General features: G+C 39.5%; 1 protein-coding gene across 2 annotated transcripts in view; it reads left to right on the top strand.

The window, feature by feature from the left end:
• Positions 1 to 22401, top strand: part of Uhrf2 (ubiquitin like with PHD and ring finger domains 2) — a 98579-nt gene that overhangs the window by 59632 nt on the left and 16546 nt on the right. For both annotated transcript variants that reach the window (XM_008831099.2, XM_008831100.3), the window contains 5 exons: positions 3876 to 3985; positions 4795 to 4981; positions 8435 to 8558; positions 8779 to 8886; positions 19155 to 19259. In XM_008831099.2, coding sequence (XP_008829321.1) covers positions 3876 to 3985; positions 4795 to 4981; positions 8435 to 8558; positions 8779 to 8886; positions 19155 to 19259 — 634 coding nt within the window. The remainder of the gene's footprint in view (positions 1 to 3875; positions 3986 to 4794; positions 4982 to 8434; positions 8559 to 8778; positions 8887 to 19154; positions 19260 to 22401) is intronic.

Here is a 22401-nt window from a genome sequence, read left to right as displayed (position 1 = left end):
CTACCCACAGATAAATGTAACTCTTACCCCTCATCAAAGAAGCTTCTTTTTGCAACAAATGGATACTGTTAGAGAGATTCACAACAGGTGCAGAGAATAAGTGACAGTGGGGTGTCCAACTGCAATTGATATATTTATAATGCAACCCATAAACCTAAGACTTGTGAAACATCATGAAAGGGGGGATGGAAAGACTGTAAGAGGACCAGGACACCTGCTGTTAGTGTCCTCTAGACATGAGAGGAAAGTTGTTCAGCAGTGTGGTTTCCTAAACAAGACCTATACAATGACACCACCAGTTGACATGCCAATGTGGATGGGAGAAATACCACAACACCCACCTCTGAAGAGCTATAGGTAATCAGTGGCTGCTAAGAGAGGAAGAATCAGTTTCCTTCAGGGATGAACTCCCTGATAGGTTAATCTAATCCCAAGTGGTCAGCCCTAAACACATGTGCATAGAAGCACCACTAAATGGACTCAATAAATAAGTTTGTGTGTGTGTGTGTGTGTGTGTGTTTGTGTGTGTGTGTGTGTGTGTGTATAACAATAAAGAAGAGGTCACGAAATTGAGCAGGGTGTAAGAGGAGTTTCAGAGGATCGAAATGATGTAAATACAGTACTCATATGAATCTCTCTCAAAAGTAAGAAATAATTTTCAAGTGAAGCCTAGTGGCTCATACCTATAATCTTAGCATTCAGGAGGCTGAGGCACAAGAATAGTTGTGAGTCCAAGGCCAGCCTAGGTTATATAGTAAGTTTTTCCCTTAAGAACTGTGTGATATCAGTGACTTTGTAAAAGGAAGAATGTAGAGGATATATGACTGTCCCAGGTCCTACAATTTGAGAACAGTAAGTATGGTAGCCTTTTTTTAGAATGAGCCCCAGGAGATTCCTGTTTTCCAGTATTCACCCTTCTGTACCTCCCTCCTATATCAAGGTGACTTTCAGACCAGCAGAATATTATGGAAGTAGAAATATACCAACTTCAGATTAAATTATAAAGAAGATAACAGTTCTCATTGGTATATTCTCTCAGATCACTTATTCTGTAGGAAGCTAAACTACCTGTCATGAGGCTACTCTGACAGCTTGAGTGTTTCTCTAAGCCATTAGATGCCTGATTGAGGGCATCTTTTAAACTAAGAGTGAGCCTGATCTGTTCTCAGATCTTGTTGGTTGGAGTTCCAAACTGAGGTTGCCAAGGAGATTTCCCTAGTCATCAGGCCCAAGAGTGATTGATTGTGCTGGGGTTAATTAAAAGTCATTAGTCCAAATTATGTCCATTAATAAGTGATTCCCATACTATGTGCTTAGCTTAGCTTGTAAAAGTTGATTGATTACAAGAGGACCCCAAAGCCTAGTAAGATAGTTTACATTGTTTTCCTAAAGGCTAGCTAAATAGAAAGTAAGCTGATTATATGGTAGGAAGGCAGATTAAATAGTGTTAAATGATCTCAAAGTGTAAGATTAACTTTGGTGATAAGGTTAAGTAAGAGAGGAGATACTCCCAGAGAAGTCCTTCCCATTGTGTTGAAGTGTTCTTTTAGTCAACATTAGAGAATATATAGACTGATGACACCATTGTAGTCAAGATCTTTTGTTGTTTTGTTTTGTTTTGTTTTGGAACAGGGTTTTGCTGTGTAGCCATGGCTGGCCTGAAATTCAGTAGACTAGGGTGCCTTGAATTCACAGAGATTGGCGTGCTTATGCCTCTCCTGAGTTCTAGGATTATGAGTGTGTGCCACCACGCCAGGCTCAAGATCTTTTTATTATTCCATATTTCCATATTATCTCTATTAAATTGACCCTTCGCCCTTTTGTCTCAGGCAACCAGTAATCTACTTTCATGTTAGATTTTAGCTGCCAGAGTTTTGATGACGTCTTCAAAAACATTGAGCTTTATGGCTCTTGAATATAGGGACTCCAGATTGGGAGCAGAAAATATACAAGATAAACCTTGGAACATCTTGTCATAAATAAGGAAAGCCACAAAGACTGCTAAGTTCTTGTTAAAAGAAATTGGGAGTCAGTTGAAAGTTCTCATTTGTCAAAAATGAGACACTTTGAACATAGAAAGGGGAAATAATTACAGTAGATGAAAATATGTGGAATATTTAAGTCTATGGGTTCATAGTAATACAGAACCCTGTTGGTCACTTACATAAGACTTTAGAGAGCTTTTAAATTTTTTCTCCAAATAAACACTACATCTGCCTATTCTGTATCACATCATCAAATACCTGAAAATGTTTTTCTTTGAAGTTTCTCTAGAGTTTTCTTTTCCCAGCAAGTAAATAAGAAAGGAAATTATAAAACTAAAATATCAACATTTTCCAGTCTCTAATACATAAGTAAACCTAGACATTGAGTGTCAGTGGCTGCTGTCATGACAGGAAAAGAAGCAATTAGATGCTTCCTGATGGAAAAAACAGAAAATTTGAACCAATGGTTGGGGTTCTGTAGCAAGTTTTAAGGAAGAAAATGATGATATGGGAATCTATGGATTAGAGGGTTAAAGTATAGGTACAACTATAGGAGGTAGACAGGTAAGAATAAAGAAAATTATGGTAAATACAGCTCTTGAGAGGGTATGAAGAAATGGTTACTGGGAAGGAGGGGGAATGTCTAGGGCTCTTGAGGTAACTGGCAGTTCTGTCTGCTACAATGTCAGGACTGATAACAACGGATGTGTACCTCACAATTGGCTAAACTATTCATTTATCTATGTAGTATTCTGTGTTATATTTTACATTAAAATTTTTAATAGAAGGCTGGAGAGATGGCTCAGCAGTTAAGAACACTGGCTGTTCTTGCAGAAGACCCAGGTTCGAATCCCAGCACCTACATGGCAGCTAACAGTTGTCTCTAACTCCAGTTCTGGGGGATCCGACAGCCTCTCCTGTCCTCCGCCCAATACACACATACATAATAATAATAATAATAATAAAAATAAAAATAAAATATTTTTTAAAAATTTTAATAGAAAAGGTGAGGCTAGAGAAAGTCTGAGCAAATGGGACGCTGCCTTGTTCCAAAACTAGATGCAGTTCAGAATGCATTACTTGAAACAAACGCAAATATTTAAGATGGTTTAAAAGTTAAATATATATGCACCTAATAATAGTCTTCCAAATACAAAGCAATAGCTGTGATTGAGAAGGAAAAATGGGACTGAAACAATGACTCAGTGTTTATGAGCACAGGATGCTCTTGTAGAGGACCCAGTTGTGATTCCCAGCACCAAGTGGGGTGACTCGCAGCTGATTGTAACTCCAGCTGCAGGAGATCCACTGTGAGCTCCTGTACCCATGTGCACACATCTACACATTGGCCCAAACACATACAAATAATAAAATAAGTTCACATTCATAGTAGGAAACTGAAGAATATGGAAATGAGTATAAATTAAAAGTAGTAAGTGGCTTCATAGTTGAAAAGATTTCTAAAGAGACCATCTTTTTTTTTGGCCTCAAAATGGACTTTACTGAAATATGCACTGATCTTTAATTTTAATTGACAGGGTAACATTTTATTTAGTTACTAATTTTATGTGACAGCTGCTACTTACTAGATAATCTATGAAGTCTCTGTCTCTTCCTGATAGCACCCTAAAGTATATCTAACTTTGAGCATTAAGTTACAACAATTGGACTTTCCTACTATTAAAATTGATAGTGCAGAGTAGTTGGAGTAGCCATAGCCTCAATTTGTAAGGGGGAAAAATACAGTGAGTTTCCAAAATGATGGAGATGGAGGAGGAAGAGGGGGAGGAGGAGGAAGATGAGAAGGAAGAAGAGGAGGGGAGGGGGAGTGTGGTTTACATGTGGTTTAGATTTTGCTGGTAGAAATTAACATTTCTTTTTTTTAAACAGGGGTTCTGAAGGAACATTAAATGACTGCAGGGTGGTGTTTGTAAATGAAATCTTCAAGATTGAGAAGCCTGGAGCCCATCCGATTTCCTTTGCAGATGGAAAGTTCTTAAGTATGACGTTTTCTTTTGGGCTTAGACTTAATATTATTGTATGTGGTGAAATTTTAATTTTAATGATTATTGAATAACTTTGGAGGTGGTATAAAACTGCAGACCATACAAATTTATTGTCAAGGTTATAGAAACAGAAAAATGAATACCTTGCAGTAAGTTTTTTCTGAGTATTGTCAGATGGCCTTTCAAATGGCTTGTTGATGTATATTCTTAACAATAGTATGACATTTCCTCTATGTCCTTACCCAAAGGGTTTCTTAGGTATCAAGTTCTCTGTACTGCCCGTGGGAATGTTGGTGCATATTTGGAGAACTCTGTGGATTAATACATACATAATGCAGATTTAAGGCAAAAATATACATAATCCCCTGTTTAAGTGCCATTATATTTCTCACTGACATACCTTGACCCATTTCTTGAACTTCTAATTTCATAAACCTAGGGTGAGGCATTTATTATTTTTTAATATTTATTTTATTATTTGTGGGTGTGTGTGCATGCACACATACAAGTTTGGAGGTCAGAGAACAACTTGTGGGAGTCACTTCTCTCCTTACACCTTGTGGTTCCAGGTATCTAACTTAGGTAACCAAGCTTCACAGCAGGTACTTTTACCCACTGAGCCATCTCTTCAGCCCTGAGTCATTTAGTACACCTCATTGTGGGCTATTGTTTTGGGGGGTTTTTTGTCATTTAAAAAGTTGTATGCTGTTTTATGGATTTTTCTTTATGATATTAATACATGTAAAAAGATAATAGTTTCATGCTTTTGTTCTTTTTTTTTTTCATTCTTTTATTCTTATTAGGGAAAAATGACCCAGAATGTGACCTGTGTGGTGGAAACCCAGATAAGAAATGTCACATGTGTTCTTGTCATAAATGTGGAGAGAAACGGGAACCCAACATGCAGCTTCTGTGTGATGAGTGTAACATGGCTTATCATATTTACTGCCTGAGTCCACCTTTGGACAAAATCCCAGAAGAAGAGTACTGGTATGATCACCAGGGTTCTTTTTTTTTTTTTAGTTGCTCTTGTTTTGCAAAGAATCAAATGTGTTATATGTTTTAACCCCCAAAAGAAGAGTGTTCAGAATGTCATACTCAGTGGTTTCTTGTCCTTTATATCTTTATTCAATTATTCTAACAATTATGAGCTGGGTTCTACCTCCAGATTTTTAAGCAGACTACTTATGCTCCAGCCTGGAGTCTGTTCATTCACAAGTGCAAATTTCAAGGGCTAGAGAGATGGCTCAGTGGTTAAGAGCACTGGCTGCTCTTGCAGAAGACTTGGCTTTGGTTCTTAGCCACCCACATGTGGCTAACAACCATCAGTAACTCCAGTTCCAGGGGATTCAGTGTCCTCTTCTGGCCTCTGTGGACATTGCATGACTTAGGCGCACTTAAATACGTGCAGGCAAAATGCTCAGACACATAAAAATAAAAATTAATGTATCAAAAAAAATTTAAGTGCAAATTTTATTGTTATACTTTTGCTTCAGAGGCCTTAAGTGACCCCCGAATAATATTAGTTGATCCTCCATCTGTGTCATACTGCTTTCATCTCCTATTTCCCAACATACACTACATTCTACCCTGATTAGATAGCTTTTAACTCTTTTTTTTTTTTTGTCTTTTTGAGACAGGGTCTCCCTGTAGCCCCAGCTGGCCTGGGTTCGTTATGGAGACCAGCCTGGCCTCAAACTCCCAGAGATCCACCTGCCTCTGCCTCCCGAGTGCTGGGATTAAAGACGTGCGCCACCACGCCTGGCCTAGCTTTTAACTCTTTAGTATTTTAATATTGAATATCTTTTCAACTTATATTACTTTTGTTTTGTTTTGTTTTTGAGACAGGGTCTCCCTGTAGCCCCAGTTGGCCCAGAGCTTCCTATTGTAGACCAGACTGACATTTATCTCACAGAGATCCACCTGCCTCTGCCTCCGGAGTGCTGAGATTAAAGGTGTGCGCCACCATGCCCTGCTCAACTCATATGCTTTTCTTCTCTCTGTTTTCATACTTGACTCATTTTTCTCCTGAAAGCATTTTCCTCATATGCTTGGCTCCAAGATATATAATATTCATCCTTCAGTTTTTCACTTAAATATGGCTTCTTCTAATAAGTCTTTATGGGGGCTCTCCCCCATCTGTGTTAGATACCCTATTGTTATTAGTAATTATTAATAGTACTTAGTATATACAAAAGCCTAACAGTGCTTCATATTGATATTATAATCTAATTTTAGGAAGTTTCTAAGTAGAACAAGACCTCAGGATTAAATATACTTTCCAAAATCTAAACTTACATGTGTAATGATAACTACCTACAAAACAAACCAGTTAGAAAAAACACTAGGAAAAATGTACTCAAAGTTTATACTTTTTCAGTAATCACATTAAGGAATTGTCTTTTAAAATTTTTTGTGATATGTGTGGGGGGGGAGTGTGTTTGGGTTTGTGTACATGAGTGCAGTACCTACAGAGGCCAGAAGGGGGAGTAAGATTCCCTGAAACTGGAGTTATAGGTGATTGTAAATTTCCTGATGTGGGTGCTGAGAACTGAACTCTGGCCCTCTACAAGAGCAATATGCACTCCTACTGCTTAGCCATATCTTTAGCCCTGGTGTTTTTCTTTTTAAACTATGGGACATACTGCTGCCAAGGAAGATTCTTAAGTCAGGGGAAGTACTGATGGCACAAGTGGCTAGCTGGCATCTGTGTGAAGACTAGACTGCTCTTCATTCCTTTGGTTGTCTCCCAGCTTATTGGAAATGTGATAGCTGTGTTATTATAGAAGCTAAGGGGGTAAAAGAAGGGGAAGAGGGCTAGTGAGTTGTTTCAGAGGATAAAAGGCACTTACTTGCTGCCAAACCTGACAATCCACCGAACCCACATGGTAGAAAGAGAGAACCAGTTCCCCCAAGTTGTCTTCTGATCTCTGCATGTGTGCATGGCATGTACTCGCTTTGACACACACACACACACACACACACACACACACACACACACACAATAATAGGTATAATTTTTAAAATGTAAAGCAAAATAAAGAGAGAAGGGAGGGCTATAACTCCTTTTTGTTACCACCTACCATTAATTTGCAGGATCACAATTGGACTTTTATCATGGGTAGTAACTATGATTCCTCTGAGGTCTCCTGTTTTTATTTTTTCTTATTTCAATGGAGTATACCTGTTTTTCTAAAAGGCAAGCCCATTCACATAGTGGGAAGAATTTTATTATATTTGGTGCCCTTTCAGAGATAATTTTTTCAAGCTGAGGGAGCCAAAATGTTTACATTTTCTTTCCTGTAGTGCAGATTAGGACTGACTAGTGGGCTTAGGTATGTTCTTTGTGCTAAAGCTTATAGGGAATAGATAATTATGAGATAAAAATACAGACAAATTTAAGATGAATTGGGCAGTGGCCTTTAATGGAATACTTGCAAAGTTTTCAGTTATTGGTGACACAGAGTAGCCTTATCTCACTGTATAGACAAGCTTTTAGAAAAGATCTAAGGCAGCTTATGAGAAGGGACAGACAGATATAGAAAACCAGAACAGAGCTAGAGATAAAGCTAATATAAACTGACGTCTTCGATGTCCCGTACAATTGTCTCTTTTTTTGGTGTTGAGAATTAAACCCAGGCTTTGCTCATGCTAGGTAAGCTCTCTGTCACAGAGCTACATCCTGTGCGTATGTTATAATTATGACATTTAAATATATACATGTGTAGAGTTCGGAGGACAACTTTGGGAGTCATTTCTCTTTCCACCATGCAGGTCCTGGGAACTGAACTCACATCAGCAGACTTGGCGGCAGGCATCTTTACCCTCTGAACCATCTGACTGGCCCCTTGTATTTTTTTGGTTTTAATTCTAAAAATTCTAATAACCAAGTTGGGAATATGTATCAATTATACAGTTTCAATGTTGGGCCTAGAATTCTTCTAGTTTTCATAATAAGAATTTAAAAAAAATTTTTTATTATTTTTATTTTATGTGTATACATATATTGCCTGCATGTAGGTAAGTACATCCGTGTTGTGTAATGCCCATGGAGGTCAGAAGAGGCTTTTGGATCCCTGGGACTGGAGTTACATAATAAGAATTTTAAGTGAATAATTTCTTTTTTCGGAGTTAGTGATAAGTTTAAAGTTTTCAACATTTGAATCTCAGGTGTTTTTTTTTTTCTGGCTTTTGAACTGAATTTAAGGATTTATAATACTAAAACTTGTAAGTTCTCTAAAAATATGACAAGAATTTTTTCATTGCTTAATCTAAATATTTTGAAAAGTGTAATACTTCAGTGACAGTTGATGCTCTGTAATAAAACCAGGTACATCTTGATACTTGTCACAATGTAGAAAGGTCATTATTCTGCCACTGGGGTTAAAATGATGTTCTCAAATTTTCTTTGTTTTTTTTTTAATTAGTATTATTCCTTTAAAGGTATTGTCCTTCCTGTAAAACTGATTCCAGTGAGGTTGTAAAGGCTGGTGAAAGACTCAAGATGAGTAAAAAGAAAGCAAAAATGCCCTCAGCTAGTACTGAAAGCCGAAGAGACTGGGGCAGGGTAAATCTTTTTTTTTCTTCCTAGTAGTAATTTATACATAGTAAGTAATATTTCACTATTAGTAGCAGTGATAGAAAAGATTGAGCAATTTAATTGTTCACATTAGTAATACTTAAATTGTATCAATAAATGGGTTTCTGTTTTACATCTTCTGGGACTTGAGGTCTTCAAATAAACTTTACATAATTGATTTCTCAAACAATTTGTTTCATGACTACAGGGAATGGCTTGTGTTGGTCGAACGAAAGAATGTACTATTGTCCCCTCCAATCATTATGGACCAATTCCTGGAATTCCTGTTGGATCAACATGGAGATTCAGAGTACAGGTATGTCTTTTGTGGAGTTTTCTGCTATTTTATTTTTTAAATATTTTATTTATTTTTATTTTATGTGTACGTGTGTATTGCCTGCATGTATGGAAGTGCACCCGTGTCATGAAATGCCCACGGAGGTCAGAAGAGGGCGTCAGATTTCCTAGAACCGGAGTTACGGACAGTTGTTAGCTGCCATGTGGGTGCTGGGATCTGAACCCCCGGGTCTTCTGCAAGACCATTCAGTGTTCTTAACTGATGAGCCATCTCTCTAGCCCGTTTTTTATTTTTACGTTATGAGTGTTTTACCTGTGTATATGTAAGTACACCACATGCGTGTAGTGTCCACAGAGGCCAGAAGAGGGCATTGGATCCCTTGGAACTGGACTTACAGACAGTTGTTAGTTGCCGTGTGGTGTGGGGAACTGAACTGGGGTCTTCTGCAAGAGCAACCAGTGCTCTTAACTACTGAGCCATCTCTCCAGCCCCAGCCCCTTCAGGTCTGTTTTTAAATTAGTTTAATTGAAGTGGTAAAATTTGTATAGTTAAAATTGAAGCAGTAGCTGGGCCCACCTTTAATTGTAGTGCTTAGAAGGCAAAGTTATGCAAATCTCTGAGTTCAATGTGACCCTGTTCCACACATCAAGTTCCAGACCAGTCAGGGCTACTAAGTGAGACCTTGTCTTTATAAAAAAGGAAAACAAGGTGTGGCGGGACACGCCTTTAATCCCAGGACTTGGGAGGCGGACGCAGGTGGATCTCTGTGAGTTCGAACCCAGCCTGGTCTACACAGTGAGTTCCAGGACAGCTGGGGCTACAGAGAGACCCCGTCTGAAAAACAAAATAAAATAAAGGGAAGAAAAAGCAAGGAGTAACATCTCCAGGTATATTTCATTTTATAAAATTGAAGCAGTGTTAACATTTGGTTTGTTTGTTTTTGGTTATTGAAACTTATTTTTATTTTGAGACAGAATCTCACTATTTAGCCCTGGCTATCCCAAACTCCCTATGTAGACCAGGGTGGCCTGAAACTCAAAAGAGATTCACCTGCATCTGCCTCGAGCGTTGGGATTAAAGGTGTGCACTGCTACACCCATCTGAAAAGGTACTTTTAATTCATTGTATGAAAAAAAAAATAACAAGTGTGTATTTGAAGACATAGGGGGCAATCAATGCTTTGAAACCCCAAAACAAAACAATAAACAGACCAAGACCAGCCTGTGAGATAAAACGGTAACAGTAATAATAGTAAATGGAAAATAGCTAGGCATGATGTTGTACACCTCTAACCCCAGCATTCTGGAGGCAGAGGTAGGTGGATCTCTGAATTCCAGGCCAGTCAGGGAGGGCTTTATAGTGAGATCCTGTTTAAAAAGAGAGACAAAAAAGAAAACGATCCTAAGGTAAGGATAATGGTATTTTGAGGCAGATGGACCCCCTTCTGAGATAGCCACTCAATTAAAGCTAAAGTGAGGTTGGGCATTCCCCATCCAAAAGGGTTCAGAAGGAGAAATTGAGGCTGCAGCCCACACCCCCTGCTTCCTGCTTCCCCTACGCAGTGGATTTACATGCAGTCAGGTCCTCGGTTGGCACCTACTGTAGGCAGAACCCAGTAGGCCTGACCAGGCCTGGATGGTCTGTCCCCTCCTGTCTCCTCTTCCCTTCCCCTCCCTCTGTAGACCTCTCCCAGAACCAAGAGGAAGTGGGAGAGAAGGAGGCAGGGGGAGTTGGGTTGAGTCCACACTTTCCCTTCTTCCATTGTCATCTTTCCTCAAAGTAACCAGGATCTTTTGCCAGGGTCCTGGTCCATGCCCCACAACACCTGCAAGCAGGCCTGGTGAGGGAAAATTACAAGGCCAGGAAAATGACACCCTTGCATGCCCTTAGCCAACCAAGGCATTGCAACCCAATGGAGGTTTATGGAATTGCTGGGTGGTAGGCTCGTGGGCAGGTTGCATTCGGAGAGGAAGGGAGGGGATTTCCCTCCTCCCAGCTCAGCTGGTCCTTGCAAGCCCTCCCCTGGGGTACTCTGCATGGCTTGGGTAAACTGAAGCTCTGATGGGGTAGGGGGGACCCTGAACTCAGATTTAACCTTGGCTTCCTTGCAAACAGCCCTTTTCTTTCTCCCTCGTGTCCCTTGTGTCACTTGGACAAACTGGTAATCCAGGGCTCGGGTTTGGGATAAGGAGGACCCAGAGCTGGGTTGAAACCTTGACTTCCTTACCAAACACCCTCCCCTTCCTCCCTCAGGTTTCTTACATGCACCATTTGGGGAAACTGAGGCCCAGGGGTGGGGATGGGGAAGAGTGCCAGAGTCCTGGTGGCCCTGGGGAATGTGTGGAGGCAGGGGACAATTACTTCCCCCTCCTCCCTTACCAATCCCTCACCATTTGTTTTTAATCGTAAACGGACTTCATCCCAGTAGCACATGTCATTCATTTGTTAGATAGAATGAAAGATTTTTCTTTGGAATAAATGTCTTCCTCCCCAAAAGTTAGCAGACAGAGCAGTATACATCATAGTACAAGGCGTCAGTTACCTTGTTAATGCTTTGCTTTACTGTTGTTTTGGGTATGGGTATTGTGAAGTTTTTGAAAGAATTTTTCTTCAGAAAAATATACTTGAGATAATAAATTTTAAGCTATGTGGTAAATTTTTATTAATATCATTGAACTTTAGGCTTCCTTTAGACACCTTCCTTCCTCGTGAATGAATGAATGCTAAAATATTGAGCATAAGTGCCAGTTAATCTAGTCCTAAAATTATTTACCTTTTCCCCTTGAGTAATATTCTACATTATTTATTCCTGATTTCTTCTTTAGAAGGTTAATTTTTAATTGAATTTTTGCAATTTTCTTTTTTAATATTTTGTCTATTTTTATTTTATGTGAATGAGTGTATTGCTTGCATGTAGGTAGGCGCACCTGTGTAGTGCAGTGTCTGCAGAGGCTAGAAGAGTGTGTCGGATTCCCTGGAACTGGAGTTAGGAATGGTTGTTACCTATTATGTGGGTACTGAGACCCAAACCCAGGTGCTCTGCAAGGGCAGCCTGTGCCCATAACTGCTGAGCCATCTCTCCAGCCTGAGTTTTTGCAATTTTTATACAATATAGTTTGATGGTATTTAGATTCCCAAACCTATTCACTACCTCCCCTATTGCTCTTGCCCAAGTAAGTCCTATAGCATCTAATTTGTGTCTCCAAATGTCCTTCGGTGAGATTCCATCCACTAGAGTCTGGGAAGAGTCCCATGCTTGAAAGAATCTGTCTCTGCCCCTTCCAGCAGCTATTGTCACAGTTTCCTTAGGTGGGGTTGGAGCTTCTTACCGCTTCATGTCTGTGCTGAGATTTTGTTTGGTTTGAGTTTGCATGGTATTTGGGCATACTGTCACCATTCCTGAGTTCATATGATAACTGACCAACTTTCTGAAAAACTCTGTTTCTTTGTGGTCATCCACCACCTCTGGCTCTTACAATCTTTCTGCCCCAGAAGATTAATTTTATCATGGAAAATTGAATGTGAAAACAAACTTTCCAAAAAGATACTTTGGATTAGGGACAGTAAAAGAGACTTTATTTTCTATGTTTAGTGTCCCTGGTACTTCTACATTTGATACAACTTTAAATTAATGTATGTACATTGCTTGAAGATTAAGTAGTAGTATGTGATTTGTATTTTTAAAACCTACCCTACTTTTCATCCTTATTTTCTGTTTCTCAGAAAATTTTGTTTCTCTTGAACGTACCTCATTTAGTCTTAAATTATACATTATATTTATTGCTTTCTTCCTTTATATTTTAGTTTTTAAACTTCCATCCATAAAAGATGAAAATTTAATTCTAGCCCTTCCATTCTACAGTCACTATTTGTTTTCTTTCATATATATATATATATATGGTCCTTTTGAGACAGGTCTCCCTGTTACCCTGTCTTGCTTAGTAGATCAGGCTGCTTTTGATCTCACAGATTCACATGCCTCTGCTTCCCAAATACTGGGATTAAAGGCATGTTCCACCATGTCCAGTTTAAGATTTATATTTTTATAACCTGGGATCTATCATGTACAGTAAAATGTGGGACTGGCAGTATAGGTCAGTGGTTGAACACTTGCCCAGAATGCATGAGGTCCTTAAGCATCAAAACTAAAAAACAATGAAAACTATATATTTTTGCATTCTTTAAAATTTTTTTCTAAAATTTTTATTGATTTTTAATTTCTTATTGAATTTTTGTGTATTTCATACAGAACTTCCTAATCTTTATACCCCCTTCCCTATTGGCCCCCTCCCATAGGCCCCCCCCCCCCCTTCCTACATTTGGTCATTTGTCTTAAGGCCTATCATGTCAAGTTAGTGTCCCTAGATGTCCCTCAGTGCAAGTTCATCCACTGAGGTCTAAGAAGATCAGCTCTTAGCCAGGCTTTTAATCCCAGTACTCAGGAGACAGAGGCAGGTGGATCTCTGTAAGTTTGAAACCAGCCTGATCTACATAGTGAGTTGCAGACCAGCTGCCCTGTCTCAAAAAGACACAAAAAAAGGCGGGGAGGGGGCGGAGGAAGAGAGAGAATCAGATCTTCCTCACCCAAGCACTTATCAGCTACCAAAACTCTTCAACTAAGATTGGGGCTTTCCCGCAGTTCTGTGCTGGCGTTTTTGCCTGCTTGAATTTGCATGGGTCTTGTGCATGCTAACACCATTGCTGTAGGTTTGTATGAGAAGGCACCCAGGTGCCTGTAGGACCATTTCTGTATGGCCATGCCCCTCCTCCCTGGCTCTTAAAAATCTTTCTATCCCTTCTTCCGCAGTGATCCTTGAGTCCTGGGTGGGCAAATTTTCATGTAAGAGTCCTGTCCAAGGACTCACACTCTGTAGACTCTTATTCTTTACATTTTGGCCATTTGTGACCTTTTGTTTTCCTGGCCTTCTGTTGCATGAGGGAACTTAATTAATGAGAATTGAAAAATGCATTAGTGTTCTCTTCATCCCTAGTTCTATGTTTTGTGAACCTTAGGTGTAGAGGTTGCATTGTATATGTGTCACTTAGACTTGGGCAATTCACAGTGTCTGTGTGTGACCAGTGGTGGAACTCTGAAATAATCTGTCTGTTGTAAAAGAAGTATCTTTGAGGAGTGGTGACTGGGATACTTGTCTGTAAATTTAAGGATTCATATTTTGTACATAGTAAGAAATTACTTTTGTCTAGGGATATGACAGCCTTGGGCTTTTCTCTCAAGATCGATGACCTCTCCAGCTATGTTTATTTGTCTAGGTTTACAGTACCATACATGATTTCCCTCCCATTGAGTGGGCTTTAGGGTCCAATTAGGTTCATTACTCCAAGATAAAAGTGCCACTACTACACCAATGTCATTTGCTGTGCTGGTCATTGGTGTGGTTTTTAGGCCTTGAAGCTGGTATTGGACAATTGATTGATGCTTTCCCTTACCGGCTTGAAGAGTGCTCTCCAAACCTATGAGAGCTAGCCTTCAGGGGAGGTGACTTCCAGGTCTCTTTCATCTCCATTATTCCAAATCCTGTGTCTGAAGTATGTCCTGTCTTCAACAATAGGATCTTACCTTCAAATTCTGGGAGGCAATCAAGGACTATGGCAATAGGCTATGTAATTTTGGCAGTCTCCTGGACCACCCTGGCCAACGACTCAAAGAAAGGTTTCTCCTGTCTGGCACTACTTCTTGTTATGTAGCCTTTAATTATACACATGGACTCATGTAGAGATATTGTATGTGTAATTTTTTAGTAGGTTTTCAGACTAATATGATTACCTCTGGTTTTTGTTCTAGCTAGGCATTATTTATGTCTTCTCTCTCTCTTCCTGTCTTATCCTCCCTTCCCATTCTTCCCATTTAAAGTATCCCCATTTCCCCCATTTCTCCCTTGATAATTCCTGTCTACTATGGTCCTACCTTTCTTGAGCTCCTTCTTCCCCTTTATCATCCCCATAGTTCCTTGTATAGCCTTCCTCCTGCCCTCCCATTTAACTACCCCCATTTTACACATTTCCCCCTTAGTAACACCTATCTCTTACTGTTTTTCTCTCTTGGGTTCCTTCTTTCCCTTAACCTCCCTGATTCTCCCATTTTCCTGGTTCCTGCAGTTACATCAGGATATATATACTTACATATAAGGATTTGATTCTAGGATCCACAAATGGGGAGGAACAGACATCTTTTGTTTTTCTGAGTCTGTGTTACTTCACTTAGTATAACATTTTTTAATTCCATCCATTTACCTGCACATTCCATGATTTTGTCTTTCTTTACCATTATGTATAACTCCATTGTATAAATATACCAAATTTTCGTTATCCACTGGTCAGCTGAGGGACACTTAGATTGCTTCCATCTCTTAGCTGTTGTGAGCAACAACAAACATGATTGTGCAAGTACCTCTGCAATAGGATGAGTCCTTTGGGTATATGCCAAGGAGTGGTATAACCTGTTCAAATGATAGGTTCATTCTTAGTTGTTCTGTTTTTTTAAATATTTTATTATTTTTATTTTATGTGTATGAGTGTATTGCCTGCATTTATGTAAGTGCACCCGTGTCATGCAATGCCTGCAGAGGTCAAACAAGGGTATCAAATCCCCTGGAGTTAGGACAGTTGTTTGCTGCCATGTGGGTGCTGAGAATCAAGCCCAGGTCCTCTGCAAGAGCAGCCAGTGCTCTTAACTGCTGAGCTATATCTCCAGCTCCCTCATTCTTAGTTTTATTTAAGAGCTCTCCACACTGCTTTCCATAGGGGTTGCACAAGTTTGCAGTCCTGCCAGCACTGGATGAGGGTTCCCCTTTCCCCACATCCTCGCTAGCATTTGGCATCATTTGTTCTCTTGATCTTAGCCAGAACGACTGGGGTAAGATGAAATTTTAAGGTGGTTTTAATTTGCATTTCCCTAATTACTACAGTGTTGAACACTTTTTTTGTAACACTCACTTCCCAGATAGCACCCTCCCATAGCCTGCCTCCCCGCTCTAGAGCCCTTATACTCTGATATCCCTGCTACTGTCTGCTGTGTTGTTGGGAACCCCCAGCCACTCCCTACTACTTGCCTTTCTGGTGAATCTAGTCAGCCTGTCTAGCAGTCTTTGTTTCAGGAGGGTCAGCTGTTCCTCATATAGCAGCAATCAGTTGTCAATATTCCTTTAGATAAGATTGGGGTCTGCTGTTCATTTTCCCAGTTCTATGCTGGTTTACTATCCAAAGTAACTATTCTTACTATTCCAAAGGGAATCCCTTTGGCCACCTTGGCCAACAACTCAAAAGAAGGTATCGCCTGTCTGGCATTGTTGCTTGTTGTGTAGCCTTTGGCTATACATGTGGACTCTTATGAAATTATATTGGCCTCTTTAATCTTTGGTTATACTTTCCTTTTGGGTGTTTAAGGCCATACATTTGGTCCAGATAAACCAATTAATTTTACTCTTAAGGTCGTTTGAGGATCTGTTCGTCAGGGGTCACATAGGCTTGGGAGGAGCCCCTGTCTCCTTTCTTTTACCAGTTCCGCCTCTGTGAAGATAAGCCAAAGGTCCAAACACTTTTGAAAATGTTTCTCAGCCATCTTTATTTCTTCTTTCGAGAACTCTTTGTTTAGATCTTTAGCCCATCTTTTAATTGGGTCATTTGTTTTCTTAATTCTTTGTTTTTTTAGTTCTTTATATATCCTGGATGTTAAACCTCTGTCAGATGTGTCACTGATGAAGATTTTCTCCAACTCTGGGTTTTCTCTTTACCTTCTTGATTGTTTCTTTTTCTGTACAGAAGCTTTTTAGTTTAATGAGGTCCCATTTGTTGATTGTTAACCTTTCTTCCTGAGCAACTGATGTCCAATTTAGAAAGTACTTTCCTATACTGTGTCTTGTAGGTTACTGCCAATGGAAAACTATAAATATTTTTATGTGCTTCATATTTCTGTGTTTTTGTTACCACTTCATTGCCAAACTTTTAAAAAATCTCTTTAATCTCAAAAAGACCAAAAAAAGTATCTCTTTAAATGTATTAAAGTGTCTAAGATCACTCTGAGGTTATTCACCTAAGGAACTAATAGGATACGCTTGCCATTGAAGGGATGAACTAGAGATGAAAGAACAGGTATATGTTTGTCAGGGTTGATAAGGTCAGGAAATCCCGTGGCCTTGTCTCTTGCTAAGGTGAAGGTATTTCTAAGGCCTGAGCCTTTCCAGGTGCTATTTCTCTTATTAGCTTCTTGTTGGGTTCTGAGACCCTTGTGTCCCAAATTCACTGTGTTACCTTGAATTTCGGCTTCCTTTACTCTGAACAATTGTATGACAAGCACAAATTACAGTGCTTTTCTTGGGGTGTTTGAAACATAAAGAAAGGCACTTGTTTCAGTGAAGCAGAATTCAAGATAATGAGAAAAGGCAGTAGGTTGTTGAAGTAGGAAAGTATTGCTACATTTGAGAAGGAGAGCATGATTGGTTAGCACTGAGTCATATAGTCTTACATATAGAGGTTCCATGAAGAAGCTGGAAATAAAGCTGAGAAAATGACAGGAGCCAAATTGGGAAAAGGGTAATGAATAATGCTTAGCTTGAGTTTGTTATTATGAGACAATTTAATATATCTTAAGCAGTTGAAAGTCAAACATAGAATTATTCTTTTAATGGTTTTACTGGAATAAATTATATATAATGGATTTCATTATGACATTTTCATACATATACATAACATATTTTTATTGTATTCACCCCCTCATTACCAATTCCTGTCCTCCCACTCCCACTAATCCCCTTCCTGACTAGGCACCCCTCTTCTTTCTTGTCTTGATGTGTGTATGTGTGTGACCCAAGGAGTTTCATTGGGCTTGCTGACAGGAGCCTGGGTAAGGGTTTGTTTATAGGAGCATGGGCACATTCCTTGCAACTATACCACCAAAGAAAACACCTCTTCCTCCTCCATTAACTAGTAACTGTATATAAATCTTCAAGGAAGGGTGGGGTCCCATGAACCCCTCCCCCTTCCATGACAGGATGTTGATGGGCCCAATCTTGTGAAGGTCTTATGCAGATACAACAGCCATGTCATGCATAGAATCCAATGATCCATATCACTCCCCGTCTCTTCCTCTGGCTGGTATGTTTTTGTTTTGTTTTTTTCCCCCACCCCTTTCTTGGCCATGTTCTCTGAGTCTTAGAGGTAGTAATGTAAATGGCCCATTTGCAACTGGGCATTCAATAGTCAGTAATTCTCTATACTTGAACCACTTAGGAGCTTCTTCAGTGAACCTGATCACTGCCAAAAGAAGCTTCTGTGGCCAAAACTGACAGCAGCACTAATCTATGGGCATGGGCATGGTTATTTAGAAGGCAATTTGACAAACACATCAAGTCCGTGTAGCAAAGTAGCAGTAGTTTCCCCACTAGGGCCTGTGACCTCCCAGCCACAGCTTTTGATCACGTTTGTAGTACCAAGAATTATTTTTCTTTTTTGTTCCTTTTCACATGTTAGTAATGTAAATGTACATGCACGTGTGTATACATGCTCACATGGTTGTGGAAATGCTTATGCGAGGATGTGTGCACATGTATGTGGAGGCCCAGGGTTGATGTTGAGAATCTTTCTCAATCATTCTTCCACCTTATTCTTTTGAGGTAGGTTTTCCTAATCAAACCTAGAGCCTGCCTGTATGGATAGTCTTGAGAATTAGTGTGGTTTCAGATCCTTCTTCTGCCTTCTGGCTTCTATACCTACCCCAAATCTGGTCCTCTTGAGTACTAGGCCCTAAGCCATCTTTCAGACCCAACCAAGAATTACTGTTATTTATGAGGACCATTCTGAGCCAGGCGTGGTGGCTCATGCCTGTAATCCCTGCACTTGGAAGGTAAAGGCAGAGGGATGGCTACAAGTTTGAGGCCAACCTGATACACATAGTGATTTCCAGGCCAGCCAGGAATACCTAGCAAGACTCTGTCTCAAGAAATAAACAAAAAGGTCATTCTGTTTATGATAGAATGGGTTTGAAGGAGCAGAACACGTGCAGAAGGGTCTATTGTAACTGCGCATGTGAGTAAGATGGAGCAGTGGAACTAGGAAAAACTCAGTGCCTTTAGAATTTATTTGGATAAAAGCTAAAATGAGAGCATGAACTCTGGGTGAAACATGATTGGGGTTTTAGAGTTCAATAATCCAGTGTGAAAGCATTTTGTAAGTGTAACTCAGTTGTGCTGCTCATTTACGTATTTTTACTTATTCTTTCACAATCTCATACATATTCATAATGTACTTTGATACTTTCTTTCACTGAATAGGTGAGCGAAGCAGGTGTTCATAGGCCTCATGTTGGTGGAATTCATGGTCGCAGCAATGATGGGGCTTATTCTCTTGTCCTGGCTGGTGGATTTGCAGATGAAGTTGTAAGTAATGATACAACCTTGTACCTTTCTTGATCATTTCATAAAACACAAAAGCTGTTTCTAAGATACATTGAAGACTACTGTCTCTAAAGCATAGTTTTGAATGTTGAATTGATTGGTTTTATTGTTATAAGGTTTGGCATGGGGCTGGAGAAATGGCTCAGCCATTAAGAGCACTAATTGCTCTTGCAGAGGACCGGGTTCAATTCCCAGCACCCATATGGTGGCTAACAACCATCTATAACTCCAGTTTCAGGGATCTGAATGCTTCTTCTGATCTCCACGGGCATTGTACAACATAGCTGCAGGCAATACACTCATACATATAAAAAAAAAAAGTTACAAGGTTTGGCAGTGTACTAATTTTTACAATGTACTAATTTGACTTAAATGTAGATTTGAATGGGGTGTGGTGTTGAATACCTTTAATCCAAGTACTCAAGAGGTAGAGGCAGAAGGATCTCACCCTGTCTCAAAAAGACCAAAAAAAAAAATGTACATTTGATAATTATTATAAAGAAAATATATTCTTTATGGAACTTAAAAAATTAAGCCTATTTTGAAAATAATTGCAGATGCATACTTAATAGTATTAGAAATGATATGTGCCCTTTACCAAAAGTGATATTTTGGTAAACTTTCTATAGTTAATTACAGCCAGGATCTTGACATTGACACAGTCATAATGCTGGACATTCTGTTCTTAGGATTTCCATTAGTAGGCTGCCCTTTTTTTGGGGGGGGGGGTCGTTTTGAGACGGGGTCTCCCTGTAGCCCCAGCTGTCCTAGAACTCACTATGTAGACCAGGCTGGCCTTGAACTCACAGAGATCCGCCTGCCTGCTGAGATTAAAGGCGTGTGCCACCACACCCAACTTTTTTTTTTTTTTTGTCTTTTTGAGTCTCCCTGTAACCTCAGTTAACCTGGAACTTGCTATGTAGACCAGCAGGCTGGCCTCAGTCTCACAGAGATTTGCCTGTGTCTGCCAGAGCCGGAATTAAAGGCGTGCACCACAATGCCCGACTTAGGTTGTCCTTTTATAGCTACATCATTGTACTCTGTTTTGTTTTGGATTGTGCTGGGAATGGAACCCAAACCTGTGTACATGTTAGGCAAGTGACCAGCCTCTTGTGTTTGCTTTTTTGTTGTTCTTCAGATAAGTGGTAGTCAGGTATTTTCTTGCTTTTGTGGAATGTTTAATGATGAATTAGAGTAGCTGTGGAGTGCGCAAGTGTAGTGTGATTTCAGATAAAATTAAGAAGCTTAACATTTTCTGGAATGCAAATGTAGCATCACATTTGTTTAAGCATGGCAGAGGAAACTGAAAATGAAAATATTCAAGTTGATCATTTGTGTACTTCTTTAACATATATTTTGAAAGTATATCTTAGGTATTTTTCAGAAATGCAAAAGATGTTATAGAGTTACACTCAGCCTTTAGAACTATAAAAGATTTTATGATAAAAGCCAACTAGAAGTGAAGTCCGTTTAGCATTTGTTTTCATTTTCTAGACAATTGTAGTTGATTTGGGCTCTGACGTTTATTGACTGTGAAACTGGCCAAATCATTTAACTTTCATAAACCAGTAAAATGAGAAAAAGTTAACATTATGTTTTTATTAAGGTTTTGTAATTTCATAGAACAGTTCTTAATCAAATTTAGTCCCCCTTCTCCATCCATGCCTCCCCCAACCCCCCACTGGACCTCATGTATTCCACCATACATGTTATATCCTATCCATTCAGGCATTTGTACCCAAATGTCCTTCAGTGTAAATTCATCCACTGGAGGCTAGTCAGCCCATCTAGAGATCATATGTAAGGCATACTCTCCCTCATCCAATAGCAGTCAGTCTCCAATAGTTCTGAATCTAGTGCTGACCCTTCACCTATTTCTCACCTCCCCTTGTTTAATTGAGTTGGCATGGGTCCTGTGCTTGATGCCACCCACCATTGCCACAAGTTCACATGTGCAAACTTCCAGTGGCCTGAAAGCCTCTGCTTCCCTGTGTTCATGAACCAGCCCTGGCTCTTACAATCTTTCTGCACCTTCAGTGGTCCCTGAGTGGGTGGATGAGGTTCCATATAGGAGTTCTATCTCACACTCTACAGTGGCCAGTTGTGGCCTTCTGTGTGCATCACACTGTTGTATAAGGAAGGTTTACTGGTAAGAGTTCAGGGATGCATTAGTTTTCTCTCTACCTCTTGTTCCGCTATGTTCCATGATCCTTAGTTTTAGAGGTTCAACTATTTCAACTATAGATTTTCACCTAGTACTGGGCATCTCTCAGGCATATGTTCTCTGTGTCTGACCAGATGTGCAATTCTGCAGTTATGTCCATCTGTTGCAAAAAGAAGCTTCTTTGATAAGTGGTATACAGCGTGCTTATCTGTAAATATAAGGATTTATATTTAGGATATAGCAAGAAATTTCATTTGTCTAGAGATATGAAAGAGCTAGGGCTTTCTCTAGGATCTGTGTCCTCTCCTGCCATGTGTATTTGGCTGAGTTTATAGTAGCACCCATGAGTTTACTCCCATTGAAAGGGCTTTGAGTCCAATTAGGTAGCTGTTGATTGTCTCACAGATAACAGTGCAGTAACCTTATTTTATATCAGAAAAATAGTTAAATTAAATGAGATAATTTATGTAGTCATATATAAGAATGTCTCAAATGTTATGTTCTCTAGAGCATAAGCTTATCTTGTTTGTGATGCACTTCCAACTCTGTAAAGTTAAAAATGAATGCTACAAGTTGAACTGGAGAAGCGGTGTTATCCCCCCTTCTTTAAGAGTATCATTGTTAGTCAAGCATTACAACATTTATGGAAAAATTACTTAGAAAGCTAAATAATGTTTATATACTCACCTCATAAGTTGGTGTGAGGGTTAAATGAATTAATTATGTGTTAGGTAGGTGCTATCAGTAGTAGTAGTAGTAGTACCAAATTTGACAAGTATGGTAAAGAGAAATGAGAGATTAAGGTTATATTCCAGATAATCTTGAATTAATCATTAATAATGTCTGGGAAAAGTTTGTGGTCCTAGTTGTGCTTTAGGGGGGTCTTATAGTCTTTAAGGGGGGGTTTGAGAAGATGAGGCTGGAGGTCTGTGAGTAGGTTGATGGCAAGATCAACCAGCT

The sequence above is a fragment of the Nannospalax galili genome, unplaced genomic scaffold (genome assembly GCF_000622305.1).
Source record: "Nannospalax galili isolate Female #2095 unplaced genomic scaffold, S.galili_v1.0 scaffold175, whole genome shotgun sequence".
NCBI classification, from domain to species: domain Eukaryota; kingdom Metazoa; phylum Chordata; class Mammalia; order Rodentia; family Spalacidae; genus Nannospalax; species Nannospalax galili.
Note: the sequence above shows the minus strand (reverse complement) of the source record. Positions and strands in the feature narration are given on the sequence as shown.